The following is a 19,753-nucleotide window of genomic DNA, read 5'->3' as shown; positions in this document are numbered from 1 at the left end:
TTTGACACACCTCGAATTCTGAACAGACGATAGGACCAGATAACAAAGCCGAGATCATTCTACCTGGTCCATTCATAGTATGTAGAAATGGGCTGGGCCCAGTAAGGAACTATTGGGCCTTAAATAATTTGAAGTTAGTTACAATTAAATGGAGCTCAGTATGGATTTTCATTCCAGTTGGGGTTTTAACAATTGAGATGCCAAAATGAAGGGAAAATATAGGCAAATCCAAATTGAGGAAAAAATTGAATGAAAGGGGTTTCGTTTTTTTAGGAGAGAGAGAGTGTTGGAGTTACGGAGAAAGAAATAATTTAGTCCAATAATTTTGCCTGCGTGTCGTTAAGCAATGATTTTTTTTAAAGAAAATTTGGTAAATTAAAAATTCGGACACATCCCAACAATAACAAAAACAATTGACACGTCAGACTAAACAATCCCTTAGCAATCTAAATATTAGTGCTAGCTGAATTTCTGTTTGAATTAGTGCTAGACTGAGTCTTTGTTCACAACCAGAAACTAAATATTATATGTGTACAAACTAATTTGTGAGGGGGATTGAAGTATATAAAAATTTAAAGGAAAAACAATTCAATCAAATTTTAATATATAATTAAAATAATTAAAACAACAGGGGCGGCTAAGCACCCATTGAGTTGCATTAAAATCCGCCATCCATAGAACTAAAATAAGGCATTGGGTCACCAGGTTTTTTTTTTTTAATTCATCTCAAAACCTTTATTTTTCCTTTCTATTTATTGAAGGGATATCCTCAAATCAATATTAAAATTTTGTAGAAAGGCCTTGGTTTGCTTAAAACGTAGATTTAATTAATTGGCATGGGAGCAAATTAATTAATATGAGAAATTCGTACTTTTGGAGACACTCATGATTCGAAGGAATTATATGTTCTCAACTTCTCATAAGAAAATTTTAATATTAATAAAGAAAGATCCATCCATATACTTGTATAGTTGAATAAGTTGTTTGTTAATTAGGTGAAGATCCATACATATACATATACATATTGTACAACGAGAGCAAAGGTACAAATCACACATTGTCCTTCACAGGCACATAAAAAATGACAAATGACATGCATATATTGAAAAAAAAAGAAAATACAAAACATACAAGATGTTACAACAAACAACATAGTGAATTGAATAAAGATAAACCACCGGTGCTCACACAATTTAAATTGGATAAAAGAAAAGAATACAAGATGTAAAAATAAAGGTTTATACTTAGCTTAGCTCAATCGATCATTGTTTGTAGTACCTAAGCGTACCATATATGGTTTGAATAAAAGTAAGCACAAACAAACAGATGCCGGCAATGACAGATATGATTATCCATGTATTGGAGCAGTAGCGTTTCTTGAACTCTCCAATTACTCTATAGACACTTTGTTTATGATGTGTCATCACCTTCTCCTCCAAAATGGCCAGCTCATTCGGCATTTTGAGAGAATCATCAATTAAAGTTCTGAGGTCTTGAACAGTGCGCAAAACATTCTTGTCGTCAAAACTCGTGCCTGGGATGATGTCATTCGCTCGCAATACTCTCACATCAGCTTCAGTTTTTAACAAGTTCGCCATACATGTAACATAGGACAAGAAGGGGACCCCACATCTGTGCCCGTACAGGTCTTCAAATCTTAAAAGACTTTCATAGTATTTAGGGCAATAATTGAAAAGGTACCAGGGTGTTAATTGCAACACTCCAGATATTCTATCGTCACAGTAAGACACATCGATGGAAGTACTCTCATTATTTATGAAAACAGTTTGAGATAATTGCAACTCTGATGCGCTAGGTATATTGAACTCGCCAAAGTACTTACTTAATGTTGCATTCACCACATACATCCCATCGGTGGTTCGAGACCAATGGCAGATGTGTAGTAGATGTTTGAAGCCATCTTCTGGAACGGTACCACCTCCGTCGATTTTGTTAAGAGAGGTTTGCTTGAAACTGTCACAGAATAAGTACGCAATTTTGTGGATTGGGGTAACAAAAAGCTCGCTTAAGTTAGAAAGCCCTGTATATACAGCTTCGACAACAAACCATGGTATCTGGTAGTTTATGGTCAACATGTAACCTCTGGTCTGCGTTGGTTCACGTAAAATAAAGTTTATTATATTTTGAATGTCTTTATCCGATAGACCTTTTGCATTCTCTTTATTAATTATTTCATACCAACTATCCTCTAGTTTCTTATCCCCTGATAACAAAATCATCCCAAATATTAAGAAGCAACTATTGACCAGTAGGTGTTCTATGAAACGTTTGTTATTTTCAGCAAGTTGAAATTGATCGACCCCATGATAGTAGCTCCAGGCTAGATCTACCATGTCTTGCATATATGCAAGGTATAAACGTACGTTGAGACCAAAGTAGTGCTTCATACATGCAACATATATCCACTTTTGGGTTTCAGGTATGAAAGAGGCCGCAAAATCATCCCAACATTTCCAGTTACCAATTATTGATGGATATTCTTCAATGTTGCTATCCATTGATGGACGTCTGGTAATTATTTTGTCGTCTAGGCGACCTTCTATCTCCATAACCCACTCATCAGCCTGTTCTTGGTCATCATAACTCATTTCTGATGCTCTTATCGATTAATCCACAAACAATTGCTGTTCTGAAATAATGTGGAACGTCATTAAATATTGAATATGAAGGGATACTAAAAGAAGAAGCATGGCAAAAGTTAAGGCTTCATAAATTATAGTTTTAATGTAAAAATTTATCAATTTACAAAAGTAAAACAAGGGGTGTCAAATGGGTAAAACTAAGGATCTTGAGGGCAATTTTATACCCATATAAAATTAATCCTAACCACGTAATTACCCTTATCCGTTAATATAACGGGTAACAAAACAAATAATGAATAACTACCAATTAAATTGAGAGCTTATATTAAATATAAAAATTATTGTATTGATACCCTTATTTTACAATGTAAATTATTAAATAAATGAAATGAAATTGTAAAATTTTTATATTAAATAAAACAACAAAATATGTTGGACAAATTAATTTTATCATAATTTTACTAAAGTAATATTATAAAATATTGTACAATTAATTAATGTATCATAATAATAAAACTTATATAGTTATACTTAAAAATTAAAAAAGAGGAGGGACGTTCCAATGCCTCATACCTTTCATACCTCATATTTTATATCTTCATTTAAAGTGTAAATTATTGATCCAAACCGTTTAACATGATATCCATACTAAAATATGGTTGATGATCAAATTTTATAATTTTTGAATTTTTTTACTATTTTTGAAGATGGTAAAAAATCACTGTTTTTTTGAACGGTTCAAAAACAGTGATTTCGTAAACTCATAAAAAAAAACAAGATTTAAGCTCATAAGCTCATATTTTATATCTTCACAAGATTTTGTAAGCTCATATTTTATATCTTTATTTTTAAAGTTTCATGAACCCTCAAAATCACTTTTTTTTTAACGGTCCATTAATTATTTGACTAAATACAAGAATTAAGCTCATAAGCTCATGTTAAATATTGAAACGTGTAGCGTTAAGCCTAGATATACAAAAATTGTTACAAACGAGGCACTCAACTTAAACTATAATTCCGATCATTACCTAGTTTGAAGGTGATCTAACATCAAACTAAATCTTACCAATAGATAACGGTTTAATCAGTAACCGTTCTAAAGTAATGTGAAAACTTATCGATGGGACAAATAAAAATTAGAATTAAAAGAATGAAATGCTGAGAATTATAGCTTTGACTCAATTTTGGTGTAAATCTAAGAAGGATGATTCATTATCTAAATTAAATCTAATAATGTCATTTGATGTTAAGAATCTCCCAGATCTCCTTCCGCTGGAAGAGGAAAGGAACCCAGACACGACCCAAGCTTTGGATCTTGTAGGGCAGGGTTCTAGGGATGGCAACACCCCATATCCAATGTCTGACGACGCAGAAGAGAATGAAGACTTATTAAACTTGTAGTACTTAGCTTTATACATGTTATGATGTTTTTGTGTTTTCTTAAGATGGTTACTTTGTATTGGGGGCATGGTTTAATGCTTTGGATTATGCTTTTGTTTCTACTTTGCACAGCTATATAGACTTGCCATGGTTGATTTTAGTACCAATTTTAGGTATTAGAACAATTATACTATGGATTTTGATTTCTATGAAATGGGTAGTAAATACCACTATTTTTCAAAAAAAAATGCTGAGAATTAAAGAGAAAATGTAGAGATAAGTACCAAAGAGGAGAGGACGTCTGTCTTTGTCTCTATGGCTCTTTCTCCAAATGCTGAGGAGGCGAATAAGAAAACTTGGGAGATTTATAGAGGTAATGGTCAAAGTGGACAAGAGAAGACTATAGAGATCCTCTGCTACGCTTTCAAACTCTCTCTGTGTAGCGAGCCGTGTAGATTGGACTATTACACGTCGGGACAAAAAAGGTCCTATAAAATTTTCTTTATTATACTTCATTTTCCTTTAAATTTATTCTCTATCTTCGGTTTAAAATTGAAAAACTTTGGGCTGATCAACAAGGTGATTTGAGTAAAGCAATTAGAAGTTGTTGGAAATCTAAATGCAAACGCCTATTATTTTAAAACATTATATACTTATATATATTTTTCAAAGTAAAATTAGTATGTTCTTCCGCTCATGAAATTCTGGATACTCATAATTTCAATAAATATCGAATTTATTTCCAATAATTAAATGGTACGAAGTAGAATTATTCGCGAACCTTGCTATTATAAGTTTGAAATTGTTTCCATATTATTTTGAAGTTGGAGAATTTTTAGATCAACACTGACACTTATATAATTTGGTTTTGGCAATTCTAATATATTATAATTAAATGATTGTAACTCTTAGCTAGATAGTCTTACTCTGATAGAAAACTAATGTTGTGTCAAACATAAAATATTTTATTAATTTTTGAAAGATTGAGTCTAAGAAATCAATCTTGTGGGGTTTTATTCTTTGGTTAGAGTCTTAATTAAAGAGCGGAAGAAAATTTTATTCTATATTACTGTTAAAAACGACAAAGCAGTAGCTAGGGGCGGCGGAATAAAATTCTATATTACTGTGTAGGATGTTGTTCATCAAATTTGTCTATTTTGTCTAAGGAGATTTATAAATGCAAGTGGTCAAGTGGAGAAGAGACGATTACAAATCCTCTCCTTCACACTCTTAATCCCTCTGTGGTGCAAGCTGTGTAGACTCAACCTTTTAACAGAAGAAGCTTTAAGCCCAAATAAAAGATTGGAAGTCTTCGAGAGTCATTAAGAAGAAAACTAATGTAGTCTCAAAATTCAAAATCATTTATACTTTTTCACAAACAAAAATAAATTAAAAGAATAACAAGTTTGGTGGAATTGCATTCGTCTGTGAAAAACATCGATATATATCCTACACAAGTATGGTTCCAGTCACTAAATTTTGAACGAAATAACTGGATGGCTAGCTCGCAAGCTAAAAGGAAGTGTTCTTCATTTATGCTAAAAATTAGGAGCTCCCAACCCTAGTTTTAATATATGCGCCAGCTGGTTGGTATGAAATTAAAAAAATAATTGGATTAATTTAAGGTATATCCTTACAAATAATTTAAATTTTGTACATATTCTAACATACTTATTATATCAAATTTAGTCAATAATTTAAAATAAATCCCCTAAATCAACTGCATAGTAGTTATAAAATTAAATGTCTAGTTAAAATAACAAAAGAGAAAAATATTATTTGGTCGATCTACTTATTTATCGGCACTCTCCCTTGCTTTTCTGCACCGTCCCCTTATTTCTTTTTCCTCCTGCGCTCTCCTGTTCTTGTCCCCTATTTTTGTGGCATATATTCTCCACCTGCGCAAACAAGTTTCGTAGATTTGACTATTATATACGTAATATAATTAAAATCAAAATGTTATGGAGGGTCAGAGAAGGTTCCAATTTTTCTCCTTAAATTGTGAAATCTAAATACAAGCACCTAATTTTTAAACCTTTTCTATACTTTTATATATATATATATATATATATAGAGGTAGACTAATAAACAATTGATTGTTCCTAGCCTCCCGTGCAACTAAGTCGTTTTTGAATTTTTAAAGTCCAAATGATCGATCCAAACCGTTAGTTGTGATATCCATATTAAAATGTGCTAGGAGACCAAAATTTACATTTTTTGGAATTTTTTTACTATTTATTAAGCCACTTTGAAAATCGCTGATCCAACGGTGGCTTAACCAAACAGTAAAATCAGAAGCTACCATTGGATCAGCGATTTTCAAAGTGGCTTAATAAATAGTAAAAAAATTCTAAAAAATGTAAAATTTGGTCTCCTAGCACATTTTAATATAGAGATCACATCTAACGGTTTGGATCGATCATTTGGACTTTAAAAATCAGAAAATGACTTGGTTGTACGGGACCTTAGAAACAATCGATTGTATATTAGCCTACCTCTATATATATATATATATATATACAGATTCCCGCTAGTATGGCTACAATAGCATTTCGCCCTAAATACCACCAGCCTACAAAACCTATCAAATATGCTTCAAACTATGAATTCAAACTGTAAAAACTATTCATTTCACGAGTCATGTGTTTATATGTAAAACTTGTAATTTTTTTTTGACATTTAGTATCAAGTCAAGTGGTCAAAAAATGAAAATAAATAAATAAATGTATTAGAATTAACTTAAAGTTTATTTTCGTAACAATTTTTTAAGAAACCTAAACTTAAAACTTTTTAAATCATATATCAGTTTGAAGAGTTGTACAAAATGAGTAGTAAATTGAATTACACGCTAACCATGCTATTATAAGATTGAAATATTTTCCGTATTATTTTGAACTTGGAGAAAGTTTCGATCAAGATTGGCATTTATATAATTTGGTTTTGGCAATTTTTAAGATCTTACAATGAAAAGATTGGAACTCTTGGCTAAATCGTCTAAATAAGAAGGAAAAAATGATGTTATGTTTGTTTCTCATTACTGCATATGATAGAAAACTAATGTTGTCTCAACATCGATATTCCTTTATTAATTCTTGAAAGATTGAGTATAAGAAAGCAATCTTGCATGTGGGGTCATATTCTTTGATTAGAGTCTTAATTCATTCTATATTCCTGTTAAAAACGACAAAGAAGTGGGGTAGAATAAAAATTGAAGGGCTTGCATATTATACATGGTTTTCTTTATAAATAATATCAACAACAGGCTGAGGGCACCCGTGAGCTGTGAATGATCAGACATCACCATGCATGTTTGACAGCGTAATATCAACTGTTAATATTAAACAAATCAGATTTGTTGAGTTTGTCCGAACAACTAGTTGTACGTTCAATTATGCAGTTTTATGTGAAATGAATAGAACTGCATCATTTGATCGATCAAAAGATCAATGAACATCTGCCTATAGTACTCATTATGTATTTAATGGGAATTGTTCACAATAATTAAGGTTACGTGTAGTTGGTCAATGAACCTAATTAATGAATCAGATATGAGATACAAGAAAGAATTTGTGTTATTACAGGGGGCAAATTGGAAGATACTGAATTGGGGATAACAACGCTGAATAAGGATCACTAAAGTAACACAAAATTTTGATTTTGGATCTAGACCGTCCGATCTGTTTTGACACCTCGAATTCTGAACGGACGGTCCTATATTGTAAGATAAAACACAAACTGCATTTCTAAAAGGAAGAAGCATCTCAGATAATGCAATCCTAGTTAGGAAAGTACTTCACTCTTTTGGAACTTTGGAGTATAAAGAGGAAGCGTTTTTGTTGAAGACGGATATTTCCAAGGCATTTGATACTGTCAAATGGTCATTTATATGGGAGGCGATGAAGAGGGTCCAGATCCCAACAGGGCTGATTGAAATAGTAAGAGTTTGCATGGAAAATAGAAAAGTAACAGTTTTGGTGAATGGGCATGGGGACGGTTTTGTTAAATCAAATTGGGGACTAAGACAAGGTTGCCCGTTGTCTCCGTATTTGTTTATTCTGGTGATGGAATGCCTCTCCAAAAGAGTTGAAATTGCTAGACAAACTGGTGCTATTCAAGGAATAAGATTGGCCCAAAATGCCCCCGTACTGACACACACGATATATGCCGATGATTTGGTAATCATGGGAAGGGCATCAGGTGAGGAGGCATCTCTGTATTTGAGAAGAGAGAGAGGAATCAATGAATCAGATATGAGATACAAGAAAGAATTTGTGTTATTACAGGGGGCAAATCGGAAGATACTCAAATGGGGAAAACAACGCCGAATAAGGATCACTAAAGTAACACAAATTTTGGTTTTGGATCTAGACTGTCCGATCTGTTTTGACACCTCGAATTCTGAACGGACGGTCTTATATTGTAAGATAAAATATTATGTTACCTCAGAGGATGTAGACCAGATAACAAAGCCAAGATCATTCTACCTGGGTCCATTCATAGTATGTAGAAATGGGCTGGGCCCAGTAAGGAACTATTGGACCTTAAATAATTTATAAATTAATTACAATTAAATGGAGCTCAGTATGGATTTCCATTCCAGTTGGGGGTTTTAATGAATTCACATCCTATCCAATACCTGATAAGGGAATCTTTTACAATTACTGGATCTGGACTTATTTTAACTTGGCACGAATCTCAAAGCCCAATAATACTGCCCCCTTTGTAGCCCGAATTCCAAACCGGTTGAGATTTAATCTCAAACCGTAAAGTAAGGGTAATCTTCTACAAGACATGAGAGGATACAAATCCGTTTTTAATTAGCTGTGTCTACATTAGAATTGCAACACTAGATTTTGGATTTTGGTATAATGTGAGCGGGATTGAACTATACAAAAATTAAAAGGAAAAAGTTTCAGTCAAATTTTAATATATATAATTAAAAAAATTAAAATTATAGGGGTGGCTAAGCACCCATTGAGTTGCATTAAGATATGTCCTCGGTAGAACTAAATAAGGCCTCGGTCACCAGGTTTTATTTTTATTTATTTTTATTCATTTCAAACTTAAGTTTTTTTTTTTTTTAATTTTGGATAGCTTAATTAAAGCATAGATTTATTGACCATTGGCATGGGTGTAAATTAAATTGTGTAGAAAGGTCTTGGTTTGCTTAACGCATAGATTTAATAAATTATAGATTATCAATTGGCATGGTAGTAAATTAATTAATTTTTTTTTTTACCATATTAGAACTTTTGGAGAAACACTCATGATTCGGAATTGTATGTTCTCATAAGAAAGTTCAATTTAATAAAGAAAGGTCCATACATAAACTTATATAGTTGAATAAGTTGTTTATTAAGTGAAACAATATTGTACAACGAGAGCAATGGTAAAAATCACACATTGTCGCACATAGACACATAAAAAATGACAAATGAATTACATTAAAAACAAATTACAAAGATAAACCACCGGTTGGCACCCAATTTAAATTGCATACATGATATTACGAAAAAAAGAAAAGAAGACAAAGATGATGTAAACATATAGGTGTATAGTTAGCTTAGCGCAATCATTGATTGTAATAGCTAAGCATACCATATAAGGTTTGAAGAAAAGTAAGGACAAACAATGAGATGCCAGCGATGACAGAGATAATTATCCATGGATTGGAGCAGTAGCGATTCTTGAACTCTCCATATACTCTATAGGCACTTTTTTTATGATGTGCCATCACCTTCTCCTTCAAAATGGCCAGCTCATTCGGCAAAATTAAAGTATCTTTAATTAAGGATTTGAGCTCTTGTACACAACGCAAAACAGCCTTGTCATCAAAACTCGTGCCTGGGATGATGTCATTCACTCGCAATACTCTCACATCTGCTTCAGTTTTTAACAAGCTCGCCATACATGTAACATAGGACGAGAAGGGAACCCCACAGCTGGGCACGTACAGGTCTTCAAATCTTAAAAGACTTTCATAGAGTTTAGGGGAATAATTGAAAAGGTGCCAGGGTGTTAATTGCAACTCTCCAGATATTCTCCCGTCATGGTAAGACACATCAATGGAGGCACTCTCATTATTTATGAAAGCAGTTTGTGATAATTGCAACTCTGTTGCGCTAGGTATGTTGAACTGACCGATGACCCTACTTATTGTTGTATCCACCACATACATCCCATCGGGTGTTCGAGACCAATGGAAGATGTGTAGTAGATGTTTGAAGCCATCTTCTGGATCGGTATCACCTCCGTCAATTTTGGCTGGATAGAAGCCGCAACAGAATAAGTATGCAATTTGGTTGGTTGGGGTAACAAAAATGTTGCTCAAGTTGGAAAGCTCTGTATATATGGCTTCAACAACAAACCACGGTATCTGATAGTTCATGGTCAACATGTAATCTAGTGTCCGACTTGGTTCTAGTGTTATAAAGTCTATCATAGTTTGAATCTCAATATCCGATAGACCTTTTGGATTGTCTTTATTAATTATTTCAAACAAACTATCCTTTGGTTCCTGTTCCCCTGATAACAAAATCATTCCAAATATTAAGAAGCAACTATGAACCAGTAGGTGTTCTATGAAACGTTTGCTATTTTCAGCAGTATGAAATTGATCGACCCCACGATAGTAGCTCCAGGCTAGATCTACCTTCTCTTGCATGTATACAATGTATGAACGTACGTTGAGACCAAAGTAGTGCTTCATACATGCAACATATATCCACTTTAGGGGTTCAGGTATGAAAGAGGCTCTAAAATCATCCCAACATTGCCAATTACCAATTATTGATGGATATTCTTCCCTGTTGCTATCCATTGATGGACGTATGGTTACATGGGAGTTGTCTAGGCGACCATCTATCTCCACAACCCACTCATCTACTAGTTCTTGGTCATCATTACTCGTTTCTGTTGATGTGGAAATTTCAGCTACCATTTCTTCTGAAATAATGTGGAACGTGCATGATTAAATATTGAATACGAATGGATGCTAATCGAAGAAGCATGGCAAAAGTTAAGGCTTCATAAATTTTTGTTTTAACGTGAAAATTAATCAATTTACAAAAGTAAAACTAGCGGTGTCAAATGAGTAAAACTAAGGATCGGTGAGGGCATTTTTATACCCATACTAAAATATGGATGAGGATGAAATTTTATAATTTTTGAAATTTTTTATTATTTTTTAGGATGTGTAGAAAATCACCGTTTTTTTAATGGTCCAAAAACATTAATTTTGTAAGCTCATAAAAAAAGCAAGATTTAAGCTCATAAGCTCATATTTTATATCTTCACAAGATTTTGTAAGCTGATCATATTTTATATCTTTATTTTTAAAGTTTAATGAACTCTAGCTAAAAATCACTGTTTTTTTAACGGTCCATTTGACTAAATACAAGATTTAAGCTCATAAGCTCTTGTTAAATATTGAAACGTATAGCGTTAAGCCTAGATATACAAAAATTGTTACAAACGAGAGCTTTTTAACTTAAAACTATAATTCAGATCATTATCTAGTTTTAATATGATCTAACCGCAAACTAATCTTACCAATAGATTACGGTCTGATCAATAACCGTTCTAAAGTAATAACCAAAACAAAAGGAACACAATTATTCATAATATCAAGTCAGCATATATATATACACACACACATATACACACACACACAGAAAATGTAGAGAAGTACCAAAGTGGAGAGGAGGTCTGTCTTCGTCTCTGTGGCTCTTTCTTCAAATGCTGATGAGGCGAATGAGAAAACTTAAGAGATTTATAGAGGTAAATGGTCAAAGTGGACAAAAGAAGACTATGGAGATCCTCTGCTACGCATTCAAAGTCTCTCTGTGTAGCAAGCTGGGTAGATTGGACTATTAAACATCGATCGGGACAAAAAAGGTCCTATATAATTTTCTTTATTATATATACTTCATTTTTATTTAAATTTATCCTCTATCTTCGGTTTAATATTGAAAAACTTTGGGCTAATCAACAAGGTGATATGAGTAAAGCAATTACACGTTTCTGGAAATGTAAATGCAAACATCTAGTATTTTGAACCATTATATACTTATGTATATTTTTAAAAGTAAAATTAGGGTGTTCTTCCGCTCATCAAATTTTCTTGATAATCATAATTTCAATAAATATCGAATTTATTTTCAATGATTAATTGAAACCGTTGAAATTAATCTACTTCACGAGTGATGTGTTTACATGTCAAATTTATAAATTAATTTAGTTTAATGTCAAGAATTTAAAGAACCAATTTTTTGTCTAGTGTACAAAGGACAATTAATCCTCTGTTGGGAGGTTGTGGGTTCAAAAATTTAAATATAATTAAGGTTAATTATAGATAATAAAATGGAACTCGGTAATCTAGATCTCTATCACTATATAATGCAATCGTGTTGGCCATGTGTTGTTAACGTAGAGAAAAAAAAAAAAAAAAAATTTGAAGGAGTTGTCATCCTCTTGTGCTCTTCCATTCTTGTCTCCCTATTTTTTCGGTCATATATTCTCCATGTGCACCAACATATTTTGTAAATTAATTAGACTATTATATATGTAATCACATTACTAATAAAATTAATATCAATTAAAATGTTATGTCTGTTACCTGAGGTCAGAAAAGGTTCCATTGTTTTTTTAAAATTGTGAAATCTCAATACAAACAGCCTACAAAAATACAACCAGCCTACAAAATGTATCAAATATACTTTAAATGATGAATTCATACTGTTGAAACCGATCCACTTCATGAGTAATGCATTTATATGCAAAATTTATAAATTTTTCTTGACATTTAGTATCAAGTCAAGCGATAAAAAAGTGATAGAAAATGAATGCATTAAAATTAAGTTTAATATATTTTAAAATATTAAGAAACGTAATTAATTTAAACATTTTAAAACATATGTCAGTTTGAAGTGTTTCCAAATATGAATAGTAATAGAACAATTCGCGAATCCTTGCTATTAATTATAAGTATGAAATTGTTTCCAAATTATTTTGAAGTTGGAGACTGTTTAGATCAACACTGGCACTTTTATAATTTGGTTTTGGCAATTATTAAGATATTATAATTAAAAGATTGGAACTCTTAGCAAGATAGTCTAAGAAGGAAAAAATGATGTTTTGTTAGTGTCTCATTACTCTGATAGAAAACTAATGTTGTCTGAAACATAAAATCTTTTATTAATTTTTCAAAGATTGAGTATAAGAAAGCAATCTTGTGGGGTTATATTCTTTGTTAGAGTCTTAGTTAGTGGACGGAAGAAAAAATTATTTTATATTCCTGTTAAAAAAGAGAGAAATTTTTTAGAGGCAAGTGGTCAAGTGGAGAAGAGACGACTACAAGTCCTCTGCTTCACAATTTTAGTCCCTCTGTGGTGTATGCTGTGTAGATTCAACCTTTTAAAAGAAGAAGCTTTAATACCAAATAAAAGATTGGAAGTCTTCAAGAGTAGTGTAATTAATTAAGAAGAAAGAAAATGTTGTTGTATTAGTTTCTCATAACTATGAGAGAAAACTAATGTTGTCCCAAACTTAAAAATCATTTATTCTTTCTTCATAAAAATAAAAAGACAAGAAGTTGGGTGGAATTGCATTCGTCTGTGAACAACATCCTACACAGGTACATCCTGAAAGAAACCTAGTTATAGTTTTATTTATAAATGTTAACAACAACAGCCTGTGACAACCCATGACCCATCAACGATCCATACTACTCAACCATGGCTAATATAAAAAAGGTTCAAATTTCTTGATTTTTTATAAACAACATTTTGTACGTCGGATTACGCAGTACATGTGAAATAAGTTTCTGCAGGAAATCTATTGCTTCTTAATTCTTATAAGTTATAACAGAGCTGCTTCAACTCCTGTTTATAATGATCCACATAATATCTTCCTATGTTTCTCACATCAGAACGTCGGCGGCTAGGTTCCAGTTACTGAATTATGAAGGAAAGCACTAGCTGGCTAGCTAGCTCCCAACCTTAGTATTAAAATAAGCACTAGTTGGCTGGTATCAAATTAAAATAATAATAGAATTAACTTTACGTATATTCTTACAAATTAATAATTTTATTTTTTTAATATAATTAAACTCTTGGTTATAATACTTTTTTCTTTTAATCTATTAGACAATAACTATGAAGTTAAATGTCTAGTTAAATAATAAAGGACAACAAATATATTATTTTGTTAAAAATTTGATGGGTCTCTTTTTTTCTGGTTTCTAGTTATATAATAAAGAACAAAAACATTCCGCACCATCCCCTTATTTTTATCCTTCTGTTTTGCCTCTCTGTTATTCCGCTGCATGTTCTCCTCATGAGCCGACTGGTTTTCTTTCCTTTTGATTAAAACGAAATTAATTTCTTTTCAGGTATATATATATATATACATACATACATACATATATATATATATATATATATATATATATATACATATATATATATTTAGATTCCGACTACTATGTCACCGGTACCAATCCATTTCCTGAATATGCTGACGATGAAATAGGCTTTAATGATTCACTCTAAATACCACGAGCCTATAAAACCTATCAAATATGAACCAATCTATTTCCCGAATGATGTGTTTAACTTGAAAACCTGTTTTTAAAGAATTTTTTAAGGAACATAAAAAACTTCAAAACTTCTTAAATCGTATATCAGTTTGAAGAGATGCTAAAAATGAATAATTCACGAACCATGCTATTGTGAGTTTGAAATATTTTCCAAATTATTTTGAACCTGGATAATGTTTAGATCAATAATGATACTTACATAATTTCGTTTTGGCAATGCTTAAGATCTTATAATCAAAAGATTGGATCTGTTAGCTATATAGTCTAAGAACGAAAAAAAATATTGTGTTAGTTTCTCAATAGTATGATAGAAAACTAATAATGTGGTCTCAAACTTCAAATCTTTTATTAATTTTCTAAAGATTAAGTATAACAAAACAATATTGTAAGGTTATATTCTTTATTAGAGTTTTAATTAATTAGAGAGCGGAAGAAAAATTTATTCTATATTCATGTTAAAAAAACGACAAAGAAGTAGGGTAGAAGAAAATTTGAAGGGCTTGCATATTCTATATGTTTTTCTTTATAAATAATATCAACAACAGCCTGGGCCTACATCGATCAGCTGTGAATGATCCGATATCTCGATCGGGAAGGTCACCATGCAAAGACCGAATCTCTTGCACCCCTGGGGCAGGAAATTCCTGCCCTTAGAGTCATTGCCGGTGGGTCCGAGGTGGGCCCCATATGAAATATTTAAATGTTAAAAGTGACCCCGGCCTCACCCAGCAGTGGCTCTAGGGGTAGAAATTTCCTGCACCCCTAGGGGTAGGTGATCTAGTTACCACCATGCATGTGTTTAACAGCGTAATATCAACTGCTTATATAAAACAAATCTCATTTGTGAAGCTTGTCCAACAACAATTTGTATGTTCAATTATTTAGTTTATGTGAAATGAACTAAGTTGTTTTTTTTTATACTATTTGTTTTTTTCTGTTGGATTAAGTCGCCCTTCAGGCATCACTCAGAGCTTCAAATAAAAACTTGATAAGAAATTTAATTTTAGTTTTGGTGCACGAGGCCTTTTAACTAATGATCGAGGCATCACATTTGCTACCAAAATACTAATTATAGACGGTACATCATACATGGATGAGAGAAATTTCTATTAAATCCTATACATAGCAAGAAGCGTGGTTCTAAAAATGAGCTCTAACATTCATACGTAGTTTTATAATAAAAAAAAGTGTGTATCATGAATGTTGAAATGCATTTATAGATGTTCCATTAAAAAAAAAAATAAGAGCTCCCAATTCTAGTTTAATATATGAATGAGCTGACGGAGATCAAATTAAAAAAAAAATAATAGAATTAATTTTATAGATCTATATGTATTCTTAAATTTATCTAATTTAATCCTTAACTTTTAAAACACTTTCTTTTCGGAAGTAGAATCTTTCTGTAATTAACAATATCATCGGTCTTTTTCGGCACTCTCCCTTGTTTTTCCGTAGTCACCTTATTTTCATCCTCTTGTGGTCTTCCATTCTTGTCTCCCTATTTTTCCAGTCATATATTCTTCATGTGTACCAACATATTTTGTAAATTAATTAGACTATTATATATGTAATCACATTACTAATAAAATTAATATCAAAATGTTATGTTTATTACCTGCCAGGTCAGAAAAGGTTCCATTGTTTTTTAAAATTGTGAAATCTCAATACAAACAGCCTACAAAAATAAAACCAGCCTACAAAATCTATCAAATCTACTTTAAACAATGAATTCATACTATTAAAATCAACCCACTTCATGAGTAATGCATTTATATGCAAAATTTATAATTTTATTTTTGACATTTAGTATCAAGTCAAGCGATAAAAAAGTGATAGAAAATGAATGCATTAAAATTAAGTTTAATATATTTTAAAATATTAAGAAACGTAAGTGATTTAAACATTTTAAATTATATATATATCAGTTTGAAGTACTATTCCTGTCAAAAAAGACAGAAATTTTATAGAGGCAAGTGGTCAAGTGAAGAAGAGACGACTACAAGTCCTCTGCTTCACACTCTTACTCCCACTGTGGTGCAAGCTGTGTGGATTCAACCTTTTAACAGAAGAAGCTTTAAGCCCAAATAAAAGATTGGAAGTCTTCAAGAGTCTAATTAATTAATATTTAAGAAGAAAAAATGTTGTTGTATTAGTTTCTTTTGACTATGAGAGAAAACTAATGTTGTTCAAACTTCAAAATATTTTATTCTTTTTCATTAAAAAAATAAAGGCAAGAAGTTGGGTGGAATTGCATTCGTCTGTGAACAACATCCTACATGCACAGGTCCTGAAGGAAACTTATTGGGTGGAATAGCATTCTATAAGAGTAGCAACAAATTTGAATCCGTCCGTGAAGAAGTTGCATATTATATTTTTATTAATAAATGTTATCAACAAAAGCCTGTGACAACCAATGAGCTATCAATGATCCGTAGTACTCAATCTGTCAACCTTACTAATATAAAAAAAAAAAAAAAAAAAAATCACATTTCTTGATATTTATCAACAACTTTTGTACGTTGAAATAGTTATTATGAAGAGCTGCATCAACTCCTGTTAATATTAATGACCCACAGAATATCTCCTTATGTTTCTCACATCAGCACGTGGGCGGCTAGGGTTCCAGAAAAATTCCTACAAACATAGAGAGTTTTGCTGTTATTTTCTCCGTATGAAGTTGCTCCTGCCTAGTTAACTCACATAACAAGGTTACTTCCCTGTCAGCTGATTCCCTAAACAATCTATCCAGCTGGTGACAAGGTAAAAAAAATAATTAAATCAACAAAGAGAAATCTTAATAATACCTAAAGATGCATTAATAAATGATCATCAGTATCAGAGTACAGACTTTAATGCCTTGATTATTTAAGCACAATGTTACCCAATTTTATTACTAAATCACCAATTATCTTACATTTGATATATACAAGCAAATATTAAAGGTACCAGAAACCACAATTTCAGCTGATTCCTTGCCTTACTTTGCCAGTAAACAAATAAACTTCCACTGAACAAGAGTTAGATATGATATATTTCTAGCATCTCCAGTTTATGTGTTTTGTTTATTAATCTTCAACTGGTTCATTTTAGTATTTGTTGTCCCTTCAAAAAAATAAGGCATAAATTATTTTGTAGAACAAGAGCGGTCTTCACAATTGATGGATGATTTATCTTCCAAAGGGTAAGATTAAGTATCTCAGGGAAATCATTTCATTTATCTTCAGCTAATAATCGTAAATGTAGTAAAAATGTTCAAACAAACTAGTAATATATCTTGTAACAGATCGTATTGGGAAGATAGCAAATGCCAACTGTGGGCAGTTAAGTAGCAGTAAAGTGAAAAATTAGTGCTAGAAATAGAGGGTGTACCGTGTACTCAATACTTGAAACTATGGCCGGGGTGGAGGCGAGGACATGCTGCTGGCGGCGATCTGGCAGAGCGAATGGCTGTGGCGCGGCAGTGATCTGGCAGAGTGGCGGAGTGAAGCAGAGAGAGCGAAAGAGAGAATGAAAGAGAGGAGGTGAGCGGCTGCTTGTCTTAACATAAAACCCTAAACTGTTGCTGGTCTTATTAACATATAGGTCCAACGGGCTGCCTGTGGGTTTCGGTTTAAGCCCAGGCCTGACCTAGCCCGTCTTTAGGCCCGATCTTATCTGGTCCATCACAGCACAAGGCCCATCGGGTTAAGGGCGGGCCGGGCAGGTATGACCGGGCTGCCAGGCCAATTGGGCTTTTTTGCCATCTCTAGTTCCAGTGACTAAATTATGAACGAAAGCATGATGGCTGGCTCAACAACTTTTTTTTATCAAAATTTTAAGAAACGTAAAAACTTGAGAACATTTTAAATCGTATATCACTTTAAAGACCTTATAAAAATGAATAGTAATAGAATTATTGGCGAACCATGCTATTATGCTTCGTATTGTTCTACCGACTTTGCTAATGCTCCATCTAGAGTTTACATGGAATATTCTACTATTTTCTTTATTACCGTCAATATAAGTTGGTTGGGTAATTTCGTGAATAATCTAGAACGGAATTTTGGGCTTTGGCCTTTCTACGGTGTTGTTATTTCAACAGTACCTATGGGAAATGGCTTATTTGTTCAAGCTAAAGGCAAAGGAAGCATTGCTGTAAATCAAGATGGGTCTGATATTTATTCGAGATGTACTACTGGTTCTGAAACTAAAATAAAATCTGCTGATCGTAGAGCAATTAGTGGAAAATAGGTATTCAGTTCATTTTGAAGATGGAGGCTGCAAAATTTTCTATTGAAGATATAAATATCAAATGATAGGACAAATACAAATGGAGAAGTCTAGAAGCTTCCCATTCCATATAAGATACGCTCCGCATTTGGTGCTAAGGAATGAGGTGATCAAGCCACGAGAGAAAGGTTTACCGCGGTGCATGAAAAAGTTGCTGGTGCACAGCTTTACCGCGGTGCACTGGCTCACGGGCGCACGGGTGCACGAACGCGTATCGAATGTTTGGCGCGCGTGTCGGATGCATGTCCAGACAGATAGACCCGTATTAGTGCGTTTCAACGCGTATCGGCGACCGTATCAGTACGTTAAGGATACGCCACATCAGCCGATGCGCCAGCTGGCGTATCTGATACGTATCATAGCCGTATCGGGTGCGTATCGGTATCCAATATGTGTCCAATACGGGTATACAAACCCTATGTCGGAGTATCGGGGTAACAAAGGGTAAAATGTAACTAAGTTATTAAAAGAGAACATAAAAATAAGTCTCACCAAAAATTCAAAAATACTAATTATTAAAAGAGGACGTAAAATTAGGTTCCACCATCATATTTCGAATTGGGATTCGATGAAACCCTTAGGTGCATTCGGAACGCTTAACCTCTCGTTTGCATCTATGCGATAAAAGAATCATCTGATGAAATCCTTAAGTACTTTCGGAACACATAACCTCTCATTTGTATTTATGCGATAGAAGGGTAAAACCAATTAGAGTATGGTGTATTTACTTTTTGTATTTTTATTTTTGTTATATTTTTACTATTTGCATACTTATACTACAAATCCTTATATTCAAAGGAGGTATCGAAATTTGGAAGGGATGAAAAATTTGAGTATTTATAGGTTTTGAGATTTCTTTTACCATAATGATTTTAAGATAAGGTCATATTCAAAATTATTTCAC

At 32.7% G+C, this 19,753-nt stretch overlaps 1 protein-coding gene across 1 annotated transcript in view; it reads right to left on the bottom strand.

Annotated features, from left to right (window-relative positions):
- The window catches only part of LOC144545048 (uncharacterized), a 73,609-nt gene that overhangs the window by 32,616 nt on the left and 21,240 nt on the right, over positions 1-19,753 (bottom strand). Inside the window, exon 2 of the mRNA XM_078293601.1 lies at positions 10,890-10,916. Coding sequence (XP_078149727.1) covers positions 10,890-10,916 — 27 coding nt within the window. The remainder of the gene's footprint in view (positions 1-10,889; positions 10,917-19,753) is intronic.

The sequence above is a fragment of the Carex rostrata genome, chromosome 27, assembly GCF_964058835.1.
Source record: "Carex rostrata chromosome 27, lpCarRost1.2, whole genome shotgun sequence".
Lineage (NCBI taxonomy): Eukaryota > Viridiplantae > Streptophyta > Magnoliopsida > Poales > Cyperaceae > Carex > Carex rostrata.
This window is presented reverse-complemented; position numbering and strand designations above follow the sequence as displayed.